The 21,839-nt window shown below is 44.5% G+C and overlaps 1 protein-coding gene across 1 annotated transcript; it reads right to left on the bottom strand.

The window, feature by feature from the left end:
• Positions 1-2,356: 2,356 nt before the first annotated feature.
• B3GNT4 (UDP-GlcNAc:betaGal beta-1,3-N-acetylglucosaminyltransferase 4) lies at positions 2,357-21,097 on the bottom strand. The gene is made up of 2 exons (XM_040347123.1): positions 20,624-21,097; positions 2,357-3,617 (listed from the first exon to the last, which is right to left on the bottom strand). The coding sequence occupies exon 2, from the start codon at positions 3,592-3,594 to the stop codon at positions 2,500-2,502; it is 1,095 nt and encodes a 364-aa protein (XP_040203057.1). The 5' UTR covers positions 3,595-3,617; positions 20,624-21,097; the 3' UTR covers positions 2,357-2,499.
• Positions 21,098-21,839: the final 742 nt, after the last annotated feature.

The following is a 21,839-nucleotide window of genomic DNA, read 5'->3' as shown; positions in this document are numbered from 1 at the left end:
ACTCTACACCGAAATAGCAGCATACCTACAATGAACTAATCGCACCAGCATATTGCAGATACAGGTCCTCCTGCTCCTGAAACCAACAGAGTGTATTAAACTTGGGAAGTTGATGCAACAGTAATTCAGTTGTTGTCAGAACAATGGATTTTCCAACATTTGTCACTGATATTTTCAAAGCCGATGGAACCTTATAGAAAAGTATAATTAAAAAAGACAGAATTGGAAAGATTACCAAGCCAAACCAAGTATTGTAGTTCGCATTGGTCTGTCTGTGGTTCTATGATTAAAATGTTTTTACCAAAAACCAAGATTTGGACTTCTTTTAGTCAAATAAAGAATTCTTAGAAGCTGGTTTAGCCTTGGTAAAATGACAGCCGACATGAGGCTGGTCAATGAATTTCACATAGCCACAACATTAATATTATTATTGGGCTGTCCTTGCCTTCAATTAGAGTTCCATTGACTAAATGCAGCCCTGTTAAAATGCAATAAGTCTTATTCATCAGCATGTCGGAGTGAAGAGCTGCCTTTGCCTAGAAACCATATTCTCCTGTACATCCTCGATCCTGGCAACTCCAGGTGCTGCCATCCACAGTAAGGGAAACAGGCAGTGGAAGCCGTGCTGCTTCCTACTGCGCATGTGCGAGCAGCTTTGTGAATGGGCCGGCTGCTTTCTGGGATACACACAGTTCCCAGAATGCAGCACGCCACATTCACAAGAAGAAACAGAGTGTAGGAGGAGGAAGAGGATCCACCGCGAAAGATGAAGAGGCAGATCCGGCACTTTCGCATAGTAACAGCTATTTAGGGTAAGTAAAAAAAATAGTTTTTTTCATTTTTTATTGTTTTTTAGATTTTTGGTGGAAAGATTTTTTTTCAGGGTGGAACTCCGCTTTAAGCTAGTGCATTGTTGGGTCACTTACCCTTTCCTTCAATTTCCCTTTTTAAATGTTTTTGTCTTTGCCTGAATTTCTCACTTCCTGTTTCTCCTCTGTAAACTTGCCCCCATCATCCGAGCTGTTCTGGCTGGGGGTTAGTCAGCGTGCTCGCCTCCTCCCTTGGGACTACATCCCTACGGGGAGACACATCATTTCCCTGTAGGGATGTAGTCCCAAGGGACAAGGTGAGCACGCTGACTAACCCCCCCAGCCAGAACAGCTCGGATGATGGGGGCAAGTTTACAGAGGAGGAACAGGAAGTGAGAAATTCAGACAATGAAAAAAAAAACATTTAGAAGGGAAATCTAAGCAAAAGGTTAGTGAACCAACAATGCACTAGCTTAAAGGAACCTATTTCGAAAATAAAAACCGAACCTTTACAACCCCTTAAAAGGGCACTTTGGCCTGGCAAGGACTGCTAGACTATTTGTGTATGGGATGCCAGCAATCAGAAAAACCTACAGAGATCAGCACATGGTAAAGATGCAGCAGGTTGAAAAATATCCCATTACAGTCTCCTGGTGAACAGGTATAAGCTGAAAACACATTTTAGTGGGTAAATGAAACTCACTTGGAAGTGAACAGATACCCTCATGTGGGCATTTTGTAGGCTTTTAGCCAGAGGGGTGCTTCATCTGCCAAAAAATACATTTCCAGGTGGAGTCATAATTGATTATTGTTATCTTGTCGCCAAGGACTTTTTTTAACTCCACAGAGAAACAAGATCAAAACACCCACTACTGAATTCAAACTAGCAGAAAAAGAGATATGCTACAATGCTATCACATGTGGGTTTTTATTTTACATTTTTATTATCTTTTTTGTGCTCATCTGACAGCATGTTGGTGTTTGACACTGTAATAAGGTAAAAATGTAACTAAGGATCCAATGGTTTTGAAATTAATAAACAAACCCCTGAGAGCCGGTTCATACTGGGGCTCAGCCGCCTGACGAGTTGCGTCCCATTCAATGCAATGGAACCGTTCTAATAGGAGCGACGCAAGTGGCTCCGATTTAGAAAGAGGTTCCTGTACGACTTCGGGGGCGGCTCGGGGCGACCTGCATTGACTTCTATACAGAAGTCGTCTTGCTGGTCGCCTCTGAAGTCATCCTCAGGACGACTTGCAAAGTCGCCCGCGGGAGTGTGAACCGGCTCTTAATGATCCTACACATACCTTGTTTACAAATTTATAGTTCAGTGGTTTGCCAGGTGATCCCCAGGACGGGGAATGAGGCGTTAGCAGCTCTCAAAACCAGACACGTTCTCTTGTAAGGATTAATTAAATGCCATCCACATGGTTGATCTGCTATACAAATCGACCATATGTCAAAATATGTGGTTATGGCCACTAGTTTAGCTGGTTTGTTAATTGGTTACATATAATCTACATCTCCAATAACCCCTCTCTGTTGTTTAACTACCCGTTGCCTAACTACCCATTGCCTATGCAATCCTGGCAAATTGAATTTAAAAAGCTGTAGATATTTAGAAGGCATTTGTTCTTTTCCTTGCCTAATCCATTACTCATTTTAAAAGAAAATATACATTTGTGTGCATCTATAGAGTTTTCTTTGACTGTGCACATTGCATTCTATTGTCATTCACCAAAGACCACATAATCCATGTCTCAGTAGGGTTCAGCTTGTGCACTACCATGAGCCCTTTATACAAACACGGATCGAATGGGTTGACTGGTTTACGGATGCCAAAAGTTTTAAACCCTGCATGAAACTGTGGCGTTACATTCATTTTTTCAAGGCACATCCCAACAAACACATCATCAATGGGAAACAGTTCCATTGTTTCAGCTATGCCAAGAAGGTGTTGAGTAGTCCTTCTGGACATTACATAGCCACCTCCACCTGCATATAAAGGGTAGTGACTCCCATTGTACATTTCATGTGGAATAAAATATTTCACTTTTGTGTTCCTGATGGGAATGGCCTTGCTGATTACATCCCCAACAAAAAGTTCACTCTCAGGATCCATTTCATCAAGAAACTCCAAAATGTTGTATGTATTAATGAAGACGTCATCATCACCCTTCAGGACAAAGCTGGCACGTGAACAGCTATTGGTGAACCACCTCAAAAAATAGAGCTCCTTTAGTGTGAGGTTAAAAAAGTTGTCAATAAAATCCCACTGGACAATGTCATTAAACTCTTTGTGTTCATAAGAAAGCAACTGGTCAAGTGACTGAGCTGGTATACTGAATTCTGTCTTTCCAAGCAAAAACACCAGCTTAATTTTTTTGTTGCGAAAATCTTGCCTTTTCCCCCAGGTGTTTCTTATGGCAATCCTTCTGTCTATATTGATTGGAAGAGATTTGATGGCCAACAATAAGAAAGTATCTTTCTCACATTCCTTGGTGTTGAGCAGTGTTGAAAAGTTTCGACAGTGTTTGTACATTAAGAACAAGCGATGAGGTTCTGGGAAGGAAGAAGAGTAGTTGAGAGTAGATAGATCTGGATAACACTGGATGGGTTTCGTCTTTGCAGGAGCCCAGAAGATAAATTCTTGCCTTTGTGCTTCCCTTTTGTCAGGGGCAACAGACTTTAAATTTGATTTCGGTTCTTTGTTAAAGTAGATGAAAAGCCCAAACACAGACAAGGATAATGTGTAGAGGATAAGACTTCGCAGTCGTAGAAACATCTCTGCAAGAGATTGGGCCTATTCTGCAAGAGGCAATACAAAAAAAAAAAGGAGAGAAAAGAATATGAGTCAGCATAAAATAAAAAAGCTAAGATTAGGAGTTAAGGTCACCAAGGGCAAGATCTGTCAAATGGGGTTCCCAGGCTTCCATTAAATGCCTGCTATACCACCCTAGAACTCCAGATCAGTACTGATGTTCTAGCATCAACTAGACATGTGCACACTGAAATATTTTGTTTTGTTTTCGTCCGAAAAAAAACATCATTTAGTTACTCCCGAAATTCGTTTTATTTATTTTGTTTTTCGTTAAAAAAATGCATTCGTCCGAAAATCCAAATTAAAGGTCAAATCTGTCATTGAAGGCTTATGGTGGCTGTCGAATGTTCTAAAAAGAAGATTCGACAGAATCCTTAACCACTTAAGACCCGGACCAAAATGCAGGTAAAAGACCAGGCCCCTTTTTGCGATTCGGCACTGCGTCGCTTTAACTGACAATTGCGCGGTCGTGCGACATGGCTCCCAAACAAAATTGGCGTCCTTTTTTCCCCACAAATAGAGCATTCTTTTGGTGGTATTTGATCACCTCTGCGGTTTTTATTTTTTGCGCTATAAACAAAAATAGAGCGACAGTTTTGAAAAAAAATGCAATATTTTTTACTTTTTGCTATAATAAATATCCCCCAAAAACATATATATTATAAAAAAATTTCCTTAGTTTAAGCCGATACGTATTCTTCTACATATTTTTGGTAAAATAAGCGTTTATCGATTGGTTTGCGCAAAATTTAGAGCGTTTACAAAATAGGGGATAGTTTTATTGCATTTTTATTAAAAAAAAATTTTTTACTACTAATGGCGGCGATCGATTTTTTTCGTGACTGCGACATTATGGCGGACACTCCGGACAATTTTGACACATTGTCATTTTCACAGCAAAAAATGCATTTAAAATGCATTGTTTATTGTGAAAATGACAATTGCAGTTTGGGAGTTAACCACAAGGGGGCGCTGAAGGGGTTATGTGTCACCTAGTGTGTGTTTACAACTGTAGGGGGGTGTGGCTGTAGGTCTGACGTCATTGATTGTGCGTCCCTAATATAGGGACGCACAATCGATGACAGCGCCACAGTGAAGAACGGGGAAGCCGTGTTTACATACGGCTATCCCCGTTCTTCAGCTCCGGGGACCGATCGCCGGACTCTAGCGGCGATCGGGACCGCGGGACTCGCGGACCCGATCACGGAGCTTCGGACTGGGCCGCGGGCGTACGCCCGCGACCCACGTATATCGTCGTTAGGCGGTCCTTGAGTGGTTAAAAAACAAATAAAAAAATTCGACTCTTCATGTCAGAGAGACAATTCTTTTTTTTTTTAAAGATTCTGTAGAATCTTCATGTCTTTTCTTTGCTTTTCTATTTATGTAGAATAATATTAGACTAATAGAGTTAAGGTTAGGCACATTCGACCGCAACGAAAATAAAGCATTTGTTTATGTCGGATCTTTCGGTTTTCGTTTTCTGTGCTTTCGTTATCGTTTGTTAAAACGATAACGAAAATACCTGAAATTCGGACGAAAACGAATGCACATGTCTAGCATCAACTATGTAATATACATTTATTGATATATAAATGTTGCATAATATAACATTGGGGTTGATTTACTAAAGGCAAATCCACTGTGCACTATAAGTGCACTTGGAAGTGCAGTCGCTGTAGATCTGAGGGGAAAGATCTAAATGAGGGAAAGCTCTGCTGATTTCATCATCCAATCATGTACAAGCAAAAAGGCTGTTTTTTTTATTTTCCTTGCATGTCCCCCTCAGATCTACAGCGACTGCACTTCCAAGTGCACCTTTAGTAATTAAACCTCATTATTTATAATTCCTTTTTTTTTTACCATCAAATAAATATGACTTGATGTTTAAAATAATTTTGTAATTTTCTCACGGAGACATTAGCATTACTATTAGATCAAATTAAAAAGGATACTAAAGCACCTTGTTTTGCCACTTTTGAAAGTGATAATGAAATTGCCATTTTTTTATTCCATATTTGTTATATAGAAAATGTGAAAGAATTTCAGGCTATTCAAACAAGCTGGATATAAACCACTTCAATACCGGCATTTTCACCCCCTTCCTGCCCATGCCAATTTTCATTGCTGTCATGCTTTGAATGAGAATTGCGCGGTCGTGCGACATGGTTCCAAAACAAAATTGATGTCCTTTTTTTCCCCCACAAATAGAGCTTTCGTATTATTTGATCATCTCTGCGGTTTTTATTTTTTGCGCTATAAAACAAAAAGACTCAATTAAAAAATAAATATATATATATATATATATATATATATATATATATATATATATATTTATTTTTATTTATTTATTTATATATTATCTTTTGGCTATAATATCCCAATATAAAAACGAAAATTTTTTTTTCAGGTTTAGGCCGATACCTATTCTTCTACATTTTCTTTACCAAAAATAAAATCGCAATAAGCATTTATTGATTGGTTTGCGCAAAAGTTATAGCGCCTACAAAATAGGGGATAGATTTATGACCTTTAATTTTTTTTTTTAAAGTAATGGCGGCGATCTGCGATTTTTGTCAGGACTGCACTATTGCGGCGCACAGATCGGACACTTTTGACACTATTTTGGGACCATTCACGTTTATACAGCGAACAGTGCTAGAACTATGCACCGATTACTGGATAAATGTGACTGGCAGGGAAAGGGTCAACACTAGGGGGTGATCAAGGGGTTAATGTGTTTCCGCTCCACACTGCGGGAATCCCAGGAAGTCATATAATGGCCGTCCGGAGGGACGAAGGATTCCTGCGGCCGTCATATGACTATAGGCCGGGGCGGAAAGCGGTTAAACATGACATTTAAATGTATACTATAATTTCAGGATAAGGCATCGGTCACTTGAAGACTCTACTTTTTTTAGTTATTTTAAAAAACAAAATTACCAAAAAAAGTGTTACAAGCACATCTATTGCTCTATCATTTTATCATTAGTTCTTCCTTGTTCTGCCAAATTTCTGAAAAAAAGCAAGAAAGGGGTATTAGCGCTACCTAGTTAAAATTGGTGAATATATAATTAAAGTGTGCAAAGTGAAAATTGAAATTAAATAGGTTAGTGTCACTACCTATAAAAATGGTGTAATACTGATAATGTTAAAAAGTTAATAAAAACTAAAAAATGAGGGCTGTACCCTACCAAAATAATGTATAGCACAATAGTGTATAAAAATTCCAAAAATGTGGATTGATCAAATGGTGTGATCACACAATACAAAGTCCCAACCCTAGTGCTTATATAGAAACACTCACCATGTGTCTACCCATGACAGAGTATTGCCACTAGTAGTGTAAACAATATAGTGATAATGCCAATATATGTGTACACCCTACTGCCACACCCTGGATCAGTGGAAATAGATATTATGAATAGGCGACTAATACATAAAAAATTGTAACTCCAGTCCAGTCCATAGACCATAAATAATAACTTGTGTAAACAGATCCTATAGGCTAATATTGCACATGTCCTGTAGGTAAAGTTCAAAAGGGCACAAAGGGCCAGATTCAGAAAGAAATACGTTACGATGCGGCAGCGTAACGTATCCCATTTACGTTACACTGCCGCAGGTTTACAGCGTAAGTGCCTGATTCACAAAGCTCTTACCTGTAAACTTGCGGCGGTGTAACGTAATTCTGCTCGGCGCAAGCCCGCCTAATTCAAATGGGGCGGGCACCATTTAAATTAGGCGCGTTCCCGTGCCGAACGTTCTGCGCATGCTCCGTTAGGAAATTTCCCGACGTGCATTGCGCGAAATTACGGCCCCCCCGACGTTTTTTTTGAAATGCGACGTGCGTTATGGCGTTTCGTATTCCCGGACATCTTACGCAAAAAAAATCGAAATTTGACGCGGGTACGACGGCCATACTTTAACATGGCTGATCTAAAGATAAGCCATGTTAAAGCAGGTGTAACTTTGCGACAGGTAAAAATGACTAGCGACGACGTACGGGATTGCGACGAACGCGCGGATCTTCGTGGATCGCCGTAACTAGTCATTTGCATATTCTACGCCGACCGCAATGGCCTCGCCACCTAGCGGCCAGCATAGAATTGCATCCTTAAGATCCGACAGTGTAAGTCAATTACACCTGTCGGATCTTATGGCTATCTATGCGTAACTGATTCTATGAATCAGTCGCATAGTTAGGACGGCCGGAACACACATACGACGGCGTGTCAGGAGATACGCCGTCGTATCTCTTCTGTGAATCTGGCTCAAAGTTCTCCAAAGCAAGTAACAATAGATGGATCTGTGAAAAAAGGGTTTTCATAAACAGTTGTGCAGTAATAGGTGCTCCGTGCTGGAAGGGGTATATTCAGGTGACTTCGGTGCCCCCCACGTGTCCCCACTCACAGCACCCCGGCAGGGGCAAACAGCATATCAGGTATAGTCCCTCTGCAAGACTCCAGCACCTCCTAATGTCTGCTCAATCGTTTAAATCCTGCTCTCCAGATCCATAAAGATGTGACCCGAGGTGACTAGAGGTTGCTCAAAAAGTAAACAGAAATGCTCCCATAGTGTAGTAGTAAAATAAAAATGTTTATTAAAAAAATGTTGAATTAAAAAACGGCACAAGCCACCGGATCAGGCTTTCACAGTGCTAATAGGTGTATAGCAAACATACACATAAAACGAGCGCCAGTGTTCGTGGCGTGCGCATCACCTGCGTTCCATCAGCTACTCGGCAGTCCGGATGTGACGTATGTGCGTAGGCTCCGCCTTACTAGTTTCGTCGTATGACGTCGTCTGAAGCTGAACCGCTTCCATCAGAAAAAATCCACGGTTTTCTTGTCGGAATTTCAGATCGTGTGTGTGTGTGTGGCATATGGGTTGATTTACTAAAGACAAACTGTTCACTTTTTCCCCAGAGCTTAGTGAATGAGGTGAAGCCTCAGCTTACTTCCATCATCCAATCATGTGCAAGTAAAAGTTCAGTTTTTTTTTATTCTCCTTGCACATGATTGGTTTTTCTTTGCAAATGGCATTGCATTACACGAACCAAGATCTGGGGGAAATTCTCCTTCAAAGTACAACCTATTTGCCTTTAGTAAATCATGAATACATACTTGTAGGGTTGTCCAGATACCGATACTAGTATCGGTATCGGGACCGATACCGAGTATTTGCGGGAGTACTCGTACTCGCGCAAATGCTCCCGATACCTACATAGAATACTTTTTTTGTATTTATCAACATGTTCTATGAAAATTCTTTGAGTTTTTTACTACTGCGTGACAAGCAAATAAAACATTTTTATTCATTTTTACTCATTTTTATTCTTTTATAATGTCTTGAGTTAGAGTTCTTCATAATTCTAAAGAAAATATCCTTAGTCTGTATTGTGGTTTGAACACTGTCACATGACATTTAAAAAAAGTATCGGTATTCGGTATCGGCGACTACATGAAAAAAAGTATCGGTACTTGTACTCGGTCCTAAAAAAAGTGGTATCGGGACAACCCTACATACTTGCATTAAACATATAGGGCCAGATTCTCATAGAATCGGCGTTTACGTAGTGTAAGCCATTTACACTACGTCGCCGCAAATTACTGGAGCAAGTGCCGTATTCTCCAAGCACTTGCTCCGTAATTTGCGGCGGCGTAGTGTAAATGGCCCAGCGTAAGGCCGCGTAATTCAAAGGGGGCAGCTTGTATTTAAATTAAGCGCGCCCTTGCGACAATCTAACTGCGCATGCGCCGGGCATAAAAATAGCCCAGTGCGCATGCTCCAGCTCACGACGGAAAACGTCAATGACGCCGACGTGAGCATCATTGACGTAAAGTCGTATTCGCAAATGACTTACGAAAACGACGACGCTGACCCGACGCCATACTTAACATGGCATACGACGGACCTTCGTAAACTTGCCCCTCATATAGCAGGGGCAAGTTTACGCTTACGGAAACGTTGTAAATTCACTGCGTCATCCGCGCGTATGTTCGGGAATCGGCGTAAATAGCTCATTTGCATAGACAACGGGGAAAGCGATGAGGCGACACCTAGCGGCGGGAAATTTTTTTTATTTAAGATCCGACAGCGTAAGAGCCTTACGCCTGTCAGATCTAATGGGTATCTATGCGTAACCGATTCTATAAATCAGTCGCATAGATATTCTCAGAGATACGACGGTGCATCAGGAGATACGCCGTCGTATCTCTTCTGTGAATCTGGCCCTTATATTTTAAACCAGAGTTTAGTGTCACTAAGTTTTCAGGCGAGACGAACAAAGTGACAGAGATGCTTTTTTGTAATTTAAAGTAGAAGTCAAGACAATCTTTAACACTCATTAATGCACCTTCTCTTTTATATTATTGTTCTATAGTCAATTTTGATATTTTAGAAATTGTTGTTTTGCAGGTTGATGTTGTCGGCAAAAGCAATTTGGCCACACCCACACTTTGCTTCGGCACGCTATGCACACTTCTCTCCTTGGGGACACCCAAAGTGTTCGGGCTTGGCTTGAAGAAAAGGTGGCAACCCTACTCTGCAGGGATCTCTCTCCCCCCAAGGCTTTTGACAGAGCAAAGACAGGCAGATTATGTGACCTGATTTCAGATGGCCATTTTATGGTACTTTCACAATATATACAGTAACTCACAAAAGTGAGTACACCCTTCACATATTTGTAAATATTTTATTCTATCTTTTCATGTGACAACACTGAAGAAATGACACTTTGCTACAATGTAAAGTAAAGTAGTGAGTGTACAGCTTGTATAACAGTGTAAATTTGCTGTCCCCTCAAAATAACTCAACACACAGCCATTAATGTCTAAACCGCTGGCAACAAAAGCGAGTACACCCCCAAGTGAAAATGTCCAAATTGGGCTCAATTAGCCATTTTCCCCCTCCACGTTGTGTCGTGCAACTCCTTAGACCCCTTTTAAACTGAGGAGTTTTTCAGGTGCGTTTGGGCTAAAAATAGCGACTGAAAACCGCCTCCCCTGCAGGCCCAGTGTGAAAGCCAGAGTGCTTTCACACTGGAGTGATGCACTGGCGGGATGTTAAAAAAAAGTCCTGCAAGCAGAGTCTTTTGCGCGGTGTATACACCGCTCCTGCCCATTGAAATTAATGCGCAGCGCTGCAGCAGCACTACATTAACCCTTTATTGGACTGCTAGCAGGGGTTAAAAAGCACCCCGCTAGCGACAGAATAGCTCCGCTAAAAACGACAGCAAAGCGCTACTAAAACTAGCAGCATTTTACCGTCAACGCCTGCCCCAGTGTGAAAGCAGCCTAATGCCTCGTACACACACGACCATTTTTCTCAGCTGGAAAAAATAACGTTGTTTTTCCCGACGCGATTCCTCTCCAGCCTGACTTGCAACGCGTACAACGGGACTATAAAGGAGAAGTTCCTTTCAAATGGAATCACCCTTTGGGCTGCTTTTGCAGATCCTCGTGAAAAGTTTGGTGAGAGACGATTCGCGCTTTTTAGGGCGTTTCTGCTCAACTACAGTGCCTTAAAAAAGTATTCATACCCCTTGAAATTCTCTACATCTTTTGAGGTTACAACCAAAAAATTAAATGTATTTTATGGGGATTTTATGCGATAGGCCAATACAAAGTGGTACATAATTGTGAAGTGGAAGGAAATGATAAATGGTTTTAACTTTTATACAAAATAAAAAAGCTTTGCACATCTAGAAAGTGACATTTTTACCCATTCTTTTTTGCAAAATAGCTCAAGCTCTGTCAGATTGGATGGAGAGCGTCTGTGAATAGGAATTTAAGTCTTGCCACAGATTTTCAATTGGATTTAGGTCTGGACTTTAAACTGGGCCATTCTAACACATGAATATGCTTTGATCTAATCCATTTCTTTGTAGCTTTGGCTGTATGTTTAGGGTCATTGTCCTGCTGGAAGGTGAACCTCCACCCCAGTCTCAATCTTTTGCAAACTCTAAAGGCCTGTACACATGATCCAATTTTATGGCCATAATTGTGTGATGGACGTGTTGTGACGGATAATACGACCGTGTGTATGCTCCATCAGACAATTTGTTGGCTGAATTAATGACAACAAATGTTGGCTGTTCATGCTCACCAACTGTCTGACAATAAATCTGTTATGTTGGTTTATCCGATCGTGTGTACGCAAGTCTGGTCAACTAAATTCCAAAGTACAAACATGCATGCTCGAAACCAATGCTGAACATCAGACAACAATAGCAGCAGTTGCCCAAAGGGTGGCATTAAAGAGCTGAAAAACCACGTGGTTTGGCGAATGTTGGCCGAAAATGTTGTGCCGTGTGTATGCAGAACAAGTTGACGGACAACGCCCTTTGGACCAAAATCCACAGGAAAGTCCGATGGAAGTCCGATCGTGTGTATGAGGCTTTACAGGTTCTCTTCTAAAATTGCCCAGTATTTGGCTCCATCCATCTTCCCATTAACTCTGCTGAAGAAAAGCATCCCCACAACATGATGCTGCCACCACCATGTGTCACGGTGGGGATGGTGTGTTCAGGGTGATGTGCAGTGCTACTTTTCCGCAACACATAAAGTTTTGCTTTTAGGCCAAAAAGTTCAATTTTGGTCTCATCTGACCAGAGCACCTTCTTCCACGTTTTCCGTGTGCCCCACAAACTGCAAACAGGACTTCTTATGGCTTTCTTTAACAATGGCTTTCTTGCCACTCTTCCATAAAGGCCAGATTTGTGGAGTTCACGATTAATATTTGTCCTGTGGACAGATTCTCCCTCCTGAGCTGTGGATCTCTGCAACTCCTCCAGGGTTACTATGGGCCTCTTGGCTGCTTCTCTGATTAATGCTCTCCTTGCCCAGCCAGTCCGTTTAGGAGGACGGCCATGTCTTGGTAGGTTCGCAGTTGTACCATACCATTACATTTTCAGATGATGGATTGAACAGTGCTCTGTGAGATCTTCAAAGCTTTTGATATTTTTTTTATGATCAAACTTCTCCACAACTTTATCCCTGACCTCTCTGCTATGTTCCTTGGCCTTCATGATGCTGTTTGTTCACCAAGGTTCTCTAACAAACCTCAGAGGGCTTTACAGAACAGCTGTATTTATATTGAGATTAAAAATTACACACAGGTGGACTCTATTTACCAATTAGGTGACTTCTGAAGGCAATTGGTTCCACTAGATTTTATTTAGGGGTATCAGAGTAAATGGGGCTGAGTACAAATGCACACCACACTTTTCAGATATTTATTTGTAAAAAAATAATAACCATTTATCCTTTTCCTTCAACTTCACAATTATGTGCCACTTCGTGTTGGTTTATCACATAAAATCCCAATAGAATACATTTATGTTTTTGGCTGTAACTTGACAAAATGTGGAAAACTTCAAAGGGGGATGAATACTTTTTCAAGGCACTGTTTATCTTTATTATGATGCCTTGGCTTCCTGTCAGCAGTACTGGAGGGTTGTTGCAATTATTCAGCCTGACACTCACATGGATCATGAATTATCTCCCCCTTCTCTGCTATAATTAGCAGTGTTCTCTCCTCATGTGCGGTCCTTCTTTTCCCTTCAGTTTCCATCTTTAGTATTGCGCTCCTCCCAGCTCCATTCTCCTGCCTGTTCACTAATGCACCCTCCATCCTCCCCACTAGGGTGACCAGGCGCCCTGGATTATCCTGCAATTAAAATGTGTCCCGTGTCCCGGGCACCTTCAATACGGGACAGTTCATTGTCCCTGAATGACTGGCTTCCGAAGTTCAACAGTGCCACTGTAATAAAATATTGCAAAACTCACTGATTGCTAGGGCCGCCCCGCTTGGTGCGTAGCAACCAGTGACGTCACATGCAGAGACTGAGAGCAGAGGGAGGAGACCGGCCGAGGGAACAGGCCTTTACCCAGTCACAGTGCTGCCTGAACTGTGCTCTAAGACTCGACTCCACCCATGACCCACCTCCTCTCCTCCTCCTCCAGCCGCGGCAGCAGTAGCAGAGAGCGCAGCCAGCATCACCAGTCACTCACGTCACGACGGTCACTGACTGAGTCCTCCGACCAGACCTCCACCTCCAGTCCACTGACCTCGCGGGCGGCGGCATTCTGCAGTGCCTTAGATCCACCGGCTCGGCTCAGCTGATCCCGGTTCGTCCCGACTCCCGACCTCCCGCCTGCAGTAAATTTTCAGGCTGCAGCCCGGGTCTGCGCAACATCCGACCTCCTTCAGCCCGAGCGGCCCGACTGCCTGTGCCTGGACCAGGGAACCAAGAAGAGAAGAAGACCAGCGCTGGCTGAAGTCTGCCCCACCAGACTAGAGTGACAGAGGGCCAGATTCTCAGCAGAGTTACGACTTTGTATCTCTGGAAACACTGTCCTCTGTTTTTTGGCCCGGGTATCTATGCGAGTGATTCCTAGAATCAATTTCGCATAGATACGGCCAAGATCCGACAGGTGTAAGTGACTTACACTGTCGGATCTTAAATGTAATTCGCCGCCGGCCGCTAGGTGGCGTTTACGTTCAGGTCTCATTTGTTTATGCAAATGAGCCTGATACGCCGATTCCCGAACGAATTCGCGTCGCGTAGCCTTCGTTTGCGTAAGGTTTCCCCTGCTATATGAGGGGTAACTTTATGCCATGTTAAGTATGGTGTCGGGTCCGCGCCGTCTTTTCCCGTCGGGTATGTCGTTTTCCTAAGTCGTTCTTGAATACGACTTTACGTCAATGACGCTCACGTCGGCGTCATTGACGTTTTCCGTCGAGAACTGGAGCATGCGCACTGGGCTTTTTTAAGCCCGGCGCATGCGCAGTTCGATCGGCACGGGGGCGCGCTTAATTTAAATACAAGCCGCCCACTTTGAATTACGTGGGGATACGCCGGGCCTTTTACACTACGCCGCCGCAAACTACGGAGCAAGTGCTTGAGGAATACGGAACTTGCTCCAGTAAGTTGCGGCAGCGTAGTGTAAATGGCTTACGCTACGCCCGCCGCAAAAGTACGAGAATCTGGCCCAGAGTCCAGATTAAAAGGTTAGCAGATGATGAGCACCACCACCCGAGAGTCGATCCCAAAATCAGCTGGGGTGCAGACATCGCGGGAACCCTGGACAGGTAAGTGTCCTAATATTAAAAGTCAGCAGCTTTAATATTTGTAGCTGCTGACTTTAAATGAAACCACTTAACTTTTTGTTATAGAATAGTGTAGTGGTGAAGGGCTAATTTACAGAAATGTATAGGGCCAGATTCTCAAAGGACTTACAACGGCGTATCTCCACGTACGCCGTCGTAAGTCCGAATCTGTGCCGTCGTAGCTGTGCGCCTGATTCATAGAATCAGATACGCCTCTCTGTTGCCAAGATACGAGCGGCGTAAATCTCCTACGCCGTCGTATCTTGGGGTGCATATTTACACTGGCCGCTAGGGGCGCTTCCATAGATTTACGCGTCGAACATGTAAATTAGCTAGATACGCCGATTCACAAAGGTACTTGCGCCCGCTACGCCGTTTACGTAAGGCTTACGTCCGGCGTAAAGTTACCCCTGCTATATGAGGCGCAGGTAATGCAAGGTATGGACGTCGGAACAAGCGTATCTTTTTACATCGTTTACGTGAATGGGGCTGTGCGTAGGTTACGTTCACGTCACAGGCATTGAGCCGGTGTATCTTAGGGCGTAAATTTGACGTGATACTGAGCATGCGTCGTTCATTAGGCGCGTCATTTACGTGGGGTCACGATTAATTTGCCTACAACACACCCCCTACCAGCCTACTTTGAATTAGGCGGGCTTACGCCGGCCAATTTACGCTACGCCGCCGCAACTTTGTGAATACTGCACTTGCCTGTCTAAGTTGCGGAGGCGTAGCGTAAATAGGATACGCTACGCCCGCACAAAGTTACGCCCTCCTATGTGAATCTGGCTCACAGTTTCTAATATATTTGGCATATTTTCTATATTTATGTTTAACACACTAATTATATTGTATATCTGGGTGGACTTTTGGGTACACAGGATTGGATATTCCGACAATTGTCCGATGGACGATGGATTGTCGGATAATCCGACCGTCTGTATGCTCCATCGGACAATTGTTGTCGGAATTTCCGACAACAAATGTTGGCTGGTCATGCTCTCAAATTGTCCGACAACAAATGTGTTCCGTCGGATTATCCGATCGTGTGTACACAAGTCCGTCTGACTAAAATCCAAAAGTACAAACACACATGCTCCGAACCAATGCTAACCATCAGACAACAATAGCAGAAGTTGCCCAAAAGGTGGCGCTAAAGAGCTGAAAAACACGTAGTTTGGTGTATGTTGGCTGAAAATGTTCTGCCGTGTGTACGCAGAACAAAGTTCACAGACAACACCCTTCGGATTTGTCCGATCCCATTTTTTTTGTTGCGCCAGGGAGGGGGCAGTTTGGTTGTTCCGCTATACTCATAGTTCACCACAGCATGCCACCTTGTTCCTTTCCTCTGGCTGCAAGGGGGCCTGTTACATAGTCTGTATGATTTCTTTTGGTGGCACCTGAGCAGTGGATTGCGGCAGGACAACACTGCATTTGATGGACAATTAAGTATCTGATTCAAGGACATTCTACCCTAACAGGTAAAGGGGGTTAAAAAAATAAGACGAGGGAGTGAAGTTCCTATTGATAAGCTATTGGATAAGCTACAGAACAAGTCTCATTGAAATGTAACCAACTACTGCTAGCTATGCAGATCAATGCAGCTTAACCACTTGCTGCTCGTGCTATAGCCAAAAGACGGCTACAACTTGGGCTTAAATTGCTGGGAGGGGATCCATAGATGTCCTCGCGATTCCCCCGAGGCACATGGGCGGCGTGCTCTGTGATCGCCGAGTCCATGAGACTCTGCTGATCGTAGATCGGGTAAAGAGCCAATCACAGCAGGCCCTTTACCATGTGATCAGCTCTCAGCCAATGACAGCTGATCATGGAAATAAACAAATGTCGGTCATCATTTTTTTGTCCGTCACGCTATCAGTATGAAGGAAAAAAAAAAAGCAGCAGCTTTGATTATAGGGACAATGTTCCCACTAGTGACCGGATGTGCTGCAAATCAGTGCCATCAGCGCCCACCAGTGCCACATATCAGTGTCCACCAGTGCCACCTATTAGTGCAGTCTCATCAGTGCCTCCTCCTCTTTGCCCCATCAGTGCAGCCTATCAGTGCACATCAGTGAAGGAGAGAAATTACCCGTTTGCAAAATATGAAAAATGTGTGAAAAAAATAGATATGGGTACAGTGTTGCATGACCGCGCAATTGTCATTCACGTGCTTGAAAAAAAGAAGAAAAAAATAAAACCCTCTCATAGAAAGCTATGAGTCTGGCACCCTGCATTCAGGGTGCCAGAAGGGGCCCCTATGCCCCTTATGGACCGGCCACTGCTGAATTATACACTGTTTTAACATGCTTGGGTAAATGATGGTTGCCATTACCTTTCCATATATACAGTAGCTCACAAAAGTGAGTACACCCGCACATTTTTGTAAATATTTGATTTCTATCTTTTCACATGACAAGACTGAATTTTGTAGGACATTCATTGTGCCCAATTAGCCATTTTCCCTCCCTATGTCATGTGACTCCTCAGACCCCTTTCACACTGAGGCGTTTTTCGCATTCCCTGCAGTCCCCAGTGTGAAATCCAGAGTGCTTTCACACTGGGGCGATGCGCTGGTAGGACATTAAAAAATAATCTTGCAAGCAGCATCTTTTGCGCAGTGGAAGAGCGGTGGATACACCGCTCCTCCCCCCAGTCCTGCCCATTGAAATGAATGAGCAGCGCTTCGGCAGAGACGCTATATGGGCGCATTTAACCCTTTATTTGGTTGAAAGTGCCCCGCTAGTGGGGGGTTGAAAGTGCCCTGCTAGCAGCCAAATAGAACAGCTAAAACTAGCAGCGTTTTACCTTTAAAGCCCTCCTGCCCCAGTGTGAAAGCAGCCTAAGGGCCCTTTCACACGGGGCGGATCAGTAATGATCCGCCTCCGTGTGCTTGTCAGCTCAGCGGGGATCGCGCTGTAAAATCCCTGCTGAGCCGTCGGCTGACAGGGCGGTCCCCGCACACTGTGCAGGGATCGCCCTGTCTTTTCTCCGCTCTCCCCTATGGGGGATCGGATAAACACGGACCGTCTGTCCGTGTTCACCTGATCCGATAGACGGAAGAAAAATAGGATTTTCTTCCGTCCGATTTTGCGGAGCTTTGCGGAGGCGGTTAATTACGGATGTCAAGCGGATAGTCATCCGCTGACACCCGCAATCACATTGGGACCAATGTATTTCCCGTTTTCATCCGCAACGGATGGATGAAAATGCGGACATACGGTCCGCACATGTGAAAGGGGCCTTAGTGTTACAAAGTTTCAGGTGTGAATGGGGAGCAGTTGTGTTAAATTTGGTGTCATCACTCTCACTCTCTCATACTGGTCACTGGAAGTTCAACATGGCACCTCATGGTAAAGAACTCTGAGGATCTGAAAAAAAAAGAATTGTTGCTCTACATAAGGATGGCATAGGCTAGAAGAAGATTGCCAAGACCCTGAAACTGCTGCAGCACAGTGGCCAAGACCATACAACTGTTTAACAGGACAGGTTCCACTCAGAACAGGCCTCGCCATGGTCGACCAAAGAAGTCAACTTCACGTGCTCAGCGTCATATGCAGAGGATGTCTTTGGTAAATAGATGTATGAGAGCTGCCAGCATTGCTGCAGAGGTTGAAGGGGGGGGGGGGGTGTTAACCTGTCAGTGCTCAGACCATACGCTGCACACTGCATCAAATTGGTCCGCATGGCTGTCGTCCCAGAAGGAAGCCTCTTCTAAAGATGATGCACAAGAAAGCCAGCAAACAGTTTGCTGAAGACAAGCAGACTAAGGACATGGATTACTGGAACCATGACCTGTGGTCTGATGAGGCCAAGATAAACTTATTTGGTTCAGATGGTGTCAAGTGTATGTGGCAGCAATCAGGTGAAGAGTACAAAGACAAGTGTATCTTGCCTACAGTCAAGCATGGTGGTGGGAGTGTCATGGTCTGGGGCTGCATGAGTGCTGCCACCACTGGGGAGCGACAGTTCATCGAGGGAACCATGAATGCCAACATGTACTGTGACATACTGGAAGAGGACTCCAGTGGCAACCTGTGAAGCTCTGGTGAACTCCATGCCCAAGAGGTATAAGGCAGTGCTGGAAAATAAATGGTGGTCACACAAAATATTGACACTTTGGGCCAAATTTTCACTTAGGGGCAGGCCTGGACCGGCTGCTGCGGGTTCCGACATGCCGGCCGCTGATGTTCTGCGCTTCATGCAGGGCCGGCCTCTGGTGGTGGTGGGAGGAGCAGAGACATTCTCTGCCTACTAAGTCCATGATCCTAGGCCGCCGCTTTGTGCATGCGCCCAGCAAGCGCCGGGGAAGAGGTCGCATTGTGGAGGCGGTGCTGTTTGCCACTAAACACAAGCGGCCACGCTGTGACAAGGGGGAGGCGGGATGTCAGCATATCTCCCCCGCTCGCCCCCCCTTCTCATGTCAGCTCTGATCTTTGGCTGCTCAGCTTGTTGCTGACTTTCTACAGTCCCCATTGGCCTCAGTGAGGGCCAATCAGAAGAGGCTAGCGGTGCATCATGGGTCATGTAGTACTGGAGGATTGTAAGCCCCATTGTTGTCCACAGGCAGAAGACTTCAGCCCCCAGCATGCACTCTGCAGGGAGAAAGAGCGAAAGCCTGGAACCCAGGAAGAAGTCGAGTGACTACTAAGGGAAAAAGAGAGGACTGTGCTGGGGGAAGCCAGTGAGAGAGCCACGCTGTACCCACACTACCAGAGAGAGAGCGCCAACACCACGCTGTACCCACACCACCAGAGAGAGAGCGCCAACACCACGCTGTACCCACACCACCAGAGAGAGAGCGCCAACACCATGCTGTACCCACACCACCAGAGAGAGCGCCAACACCACGCTATACCCACACCACCAGAGAGAGAGAGCGCCAACACCACGCTGTACCCACACCACCAGAGAGAGAGCGCCAACACCACGCTGTATCCGCACCACCAGAGAGCGCGCCACCACCACACTGTACCCGCACCACCACGCTGTAACTGCATGAGAGAGAGAGAGAGAGAATGCAGGTCAGTGTCAATGGGTACAATAGGAGACAGAGTACTAGCATTGTATGGCCACAATAGGATTGGGACATCGTAATATAAAGGGGTCTGCACTGTAATCATTGCAGTGCCCCTTTACAGTGCAGTCCCCTTTATATCACAGCCACCGACACCAGCCACCCCCATGAATGTCTACCTGCTTAGGGGTGTATTCACTTTTGTTGCCAGCGGTTTAGACTTTAACGGATGTGTGTTGAGTTAGCTGACACTGTTAAGCAAGCCATACACGGTCGAATTTCGAACAAATTTTCTTTTCAAAATCATAAATTTTTTTTTTTTTGTGACCCGATGATGCCACCATTGATTTTCGAAATTCAGCCGAAAAAATATTCATGTTGCCGGGAATATTCTTATTTTCTCCGGGAATATTCTTTTCTTGCACATGCATGTTTTTTTTTTTCTATTACATTTCTCGCACGATTCTCCCATCATCGATCAGAAAATCGTTTGTTTTTCCCAAAATTTCCAACATGTCGGATTTCTCAAATTTGTTTGCCGCACGAAAATCGGCTATTGCTGCAGCCCACTAACGGTGCGAAATTCGTACGAAAATTCTTTGATACGATTTTCGAAATTCGAACCATGTATGGCCGCCTTTATACAAGCTGTACACTCTCTCTACTTTACATTGTAGCAATTTCTTGAGTGTTGTCACATGAAAAAAATATAATGAAATATTTACAAAAATGTGAGGGGTGTACTCACTTTTGTGCGTCATTATATATATAAATATACACACACGTAACCTTATATGCAATGTGCTGACATGTTATAAATGCAATCAGTGACAGGCAGTAGCATAATCTGGGTTCTCCTCTTACCTAGGTATCAGCAGGCAGGCTCATGACTGTTCAGGGGACACACACATGCTCCAGCCGTCCTCCAGGCAGGTAGGTAGGTAGGTATGTAGTAGAGTCGGGTCTTTGATCACACCGACCTTCCCCACATCCACTGAGCTGCTGCTGCAGGTTAATCCCCCGGGGACGGAGAGAGGCGAGGCAGGCACATTCTAATTGTCATCTATGTACCGCAGATGACAGGTGGCATCATTAGCTGCTAGTAACCCGTTAGTGGCCGGGGCAGGGGTCAAGGCATGCCAGGGGGACATTTTTTCCCAGAGCTGAGCCTCAGCACAGTCATGTCTGCTTTATCTTCGCCTTTTATAAATGGGGATTTATGATGTCCCCTCCTAGCAACCCAGAGCTGCTCCTGGAATCACAGGCGGCCAGCAGCACAAAGGAGCCCGGATCGCATTGTGAACGCCGCTGCCTGACTTGAATGCTAAGAGGGGAGATGGGCGTGGCGATGACTGCCTCAGCCACGCCCACCTGTCACTCTGTTCTCCGCATCAGCAGGATCCCCTGATACCTCGATCACAGCCCTGCCTCAGCCACGCCCACCTGTCACACTCTGTTCCCTGTATCAGCAGGATCCCCTGATACCTCGATCACAGCCCTGCCTCAGCCACGCCCACCTGTCACACTCTGTTCCCTGTATCAGCAGGATCCCCTGATACCTCGATCACAGCCCTGCCAGCTGTAAATCAGACTCTTCCATTCATTGTATAGCTGGGTGGACAAGTCAGAACGTTCTGTCTGCTCTGTGCTGAAGAATCTGTAATGGGATTCTTATCACCACCTAGTCTTATTTTTGTTATTAACTTTATAATAAAGTTTTTTTTGCAGAGTCTATGGGGCAGATCCACAGAGATCAGCACCCGCGCAGCGTATGTGAGATACGCTCCGCCGCCGTAACTTTCCTGGCTTTGGTTCGAATCCTTAAAGATTTTGCGGTGTAAGTTACGGCGGCGTAGTGTATCTCAAGCGGCGTAACGGCGCGCAATTCAAATTGGCAATTAGGGGGCGTGTTTCATTTAAATGAAACACGCCGAACGAACTGCGCATGCGCCGTCCCTAAATTTCCCGCCGTGCATTGCGCTAAATGACGTCGCAAGGACATCATTATTTTTTTAACATAGACGTGAATTACGTCCATCCCGATTCACAAACAACTTACGCAAAAAAAATAAAAAAAAAT

This window comes from Rana temporaria, chromosome 1 (genome assembly GCF_905171775.1).
Source record: "Rana temporaria chromosome 1, aRanTem1.1, whole genome shotgun sequence".
NCBI classification, from domain to species: domain Eukaryota; kingdom Metazoa; phylum Chordata; class Amphibia; order Anura; family Ranidae; genus Rana; species Rana temporaria.
The sequence above is the reverse complement of the archived record's forward strand: the minus strand, read 5'-3'. Positions and strand labels throughout refer to the sequence as shown.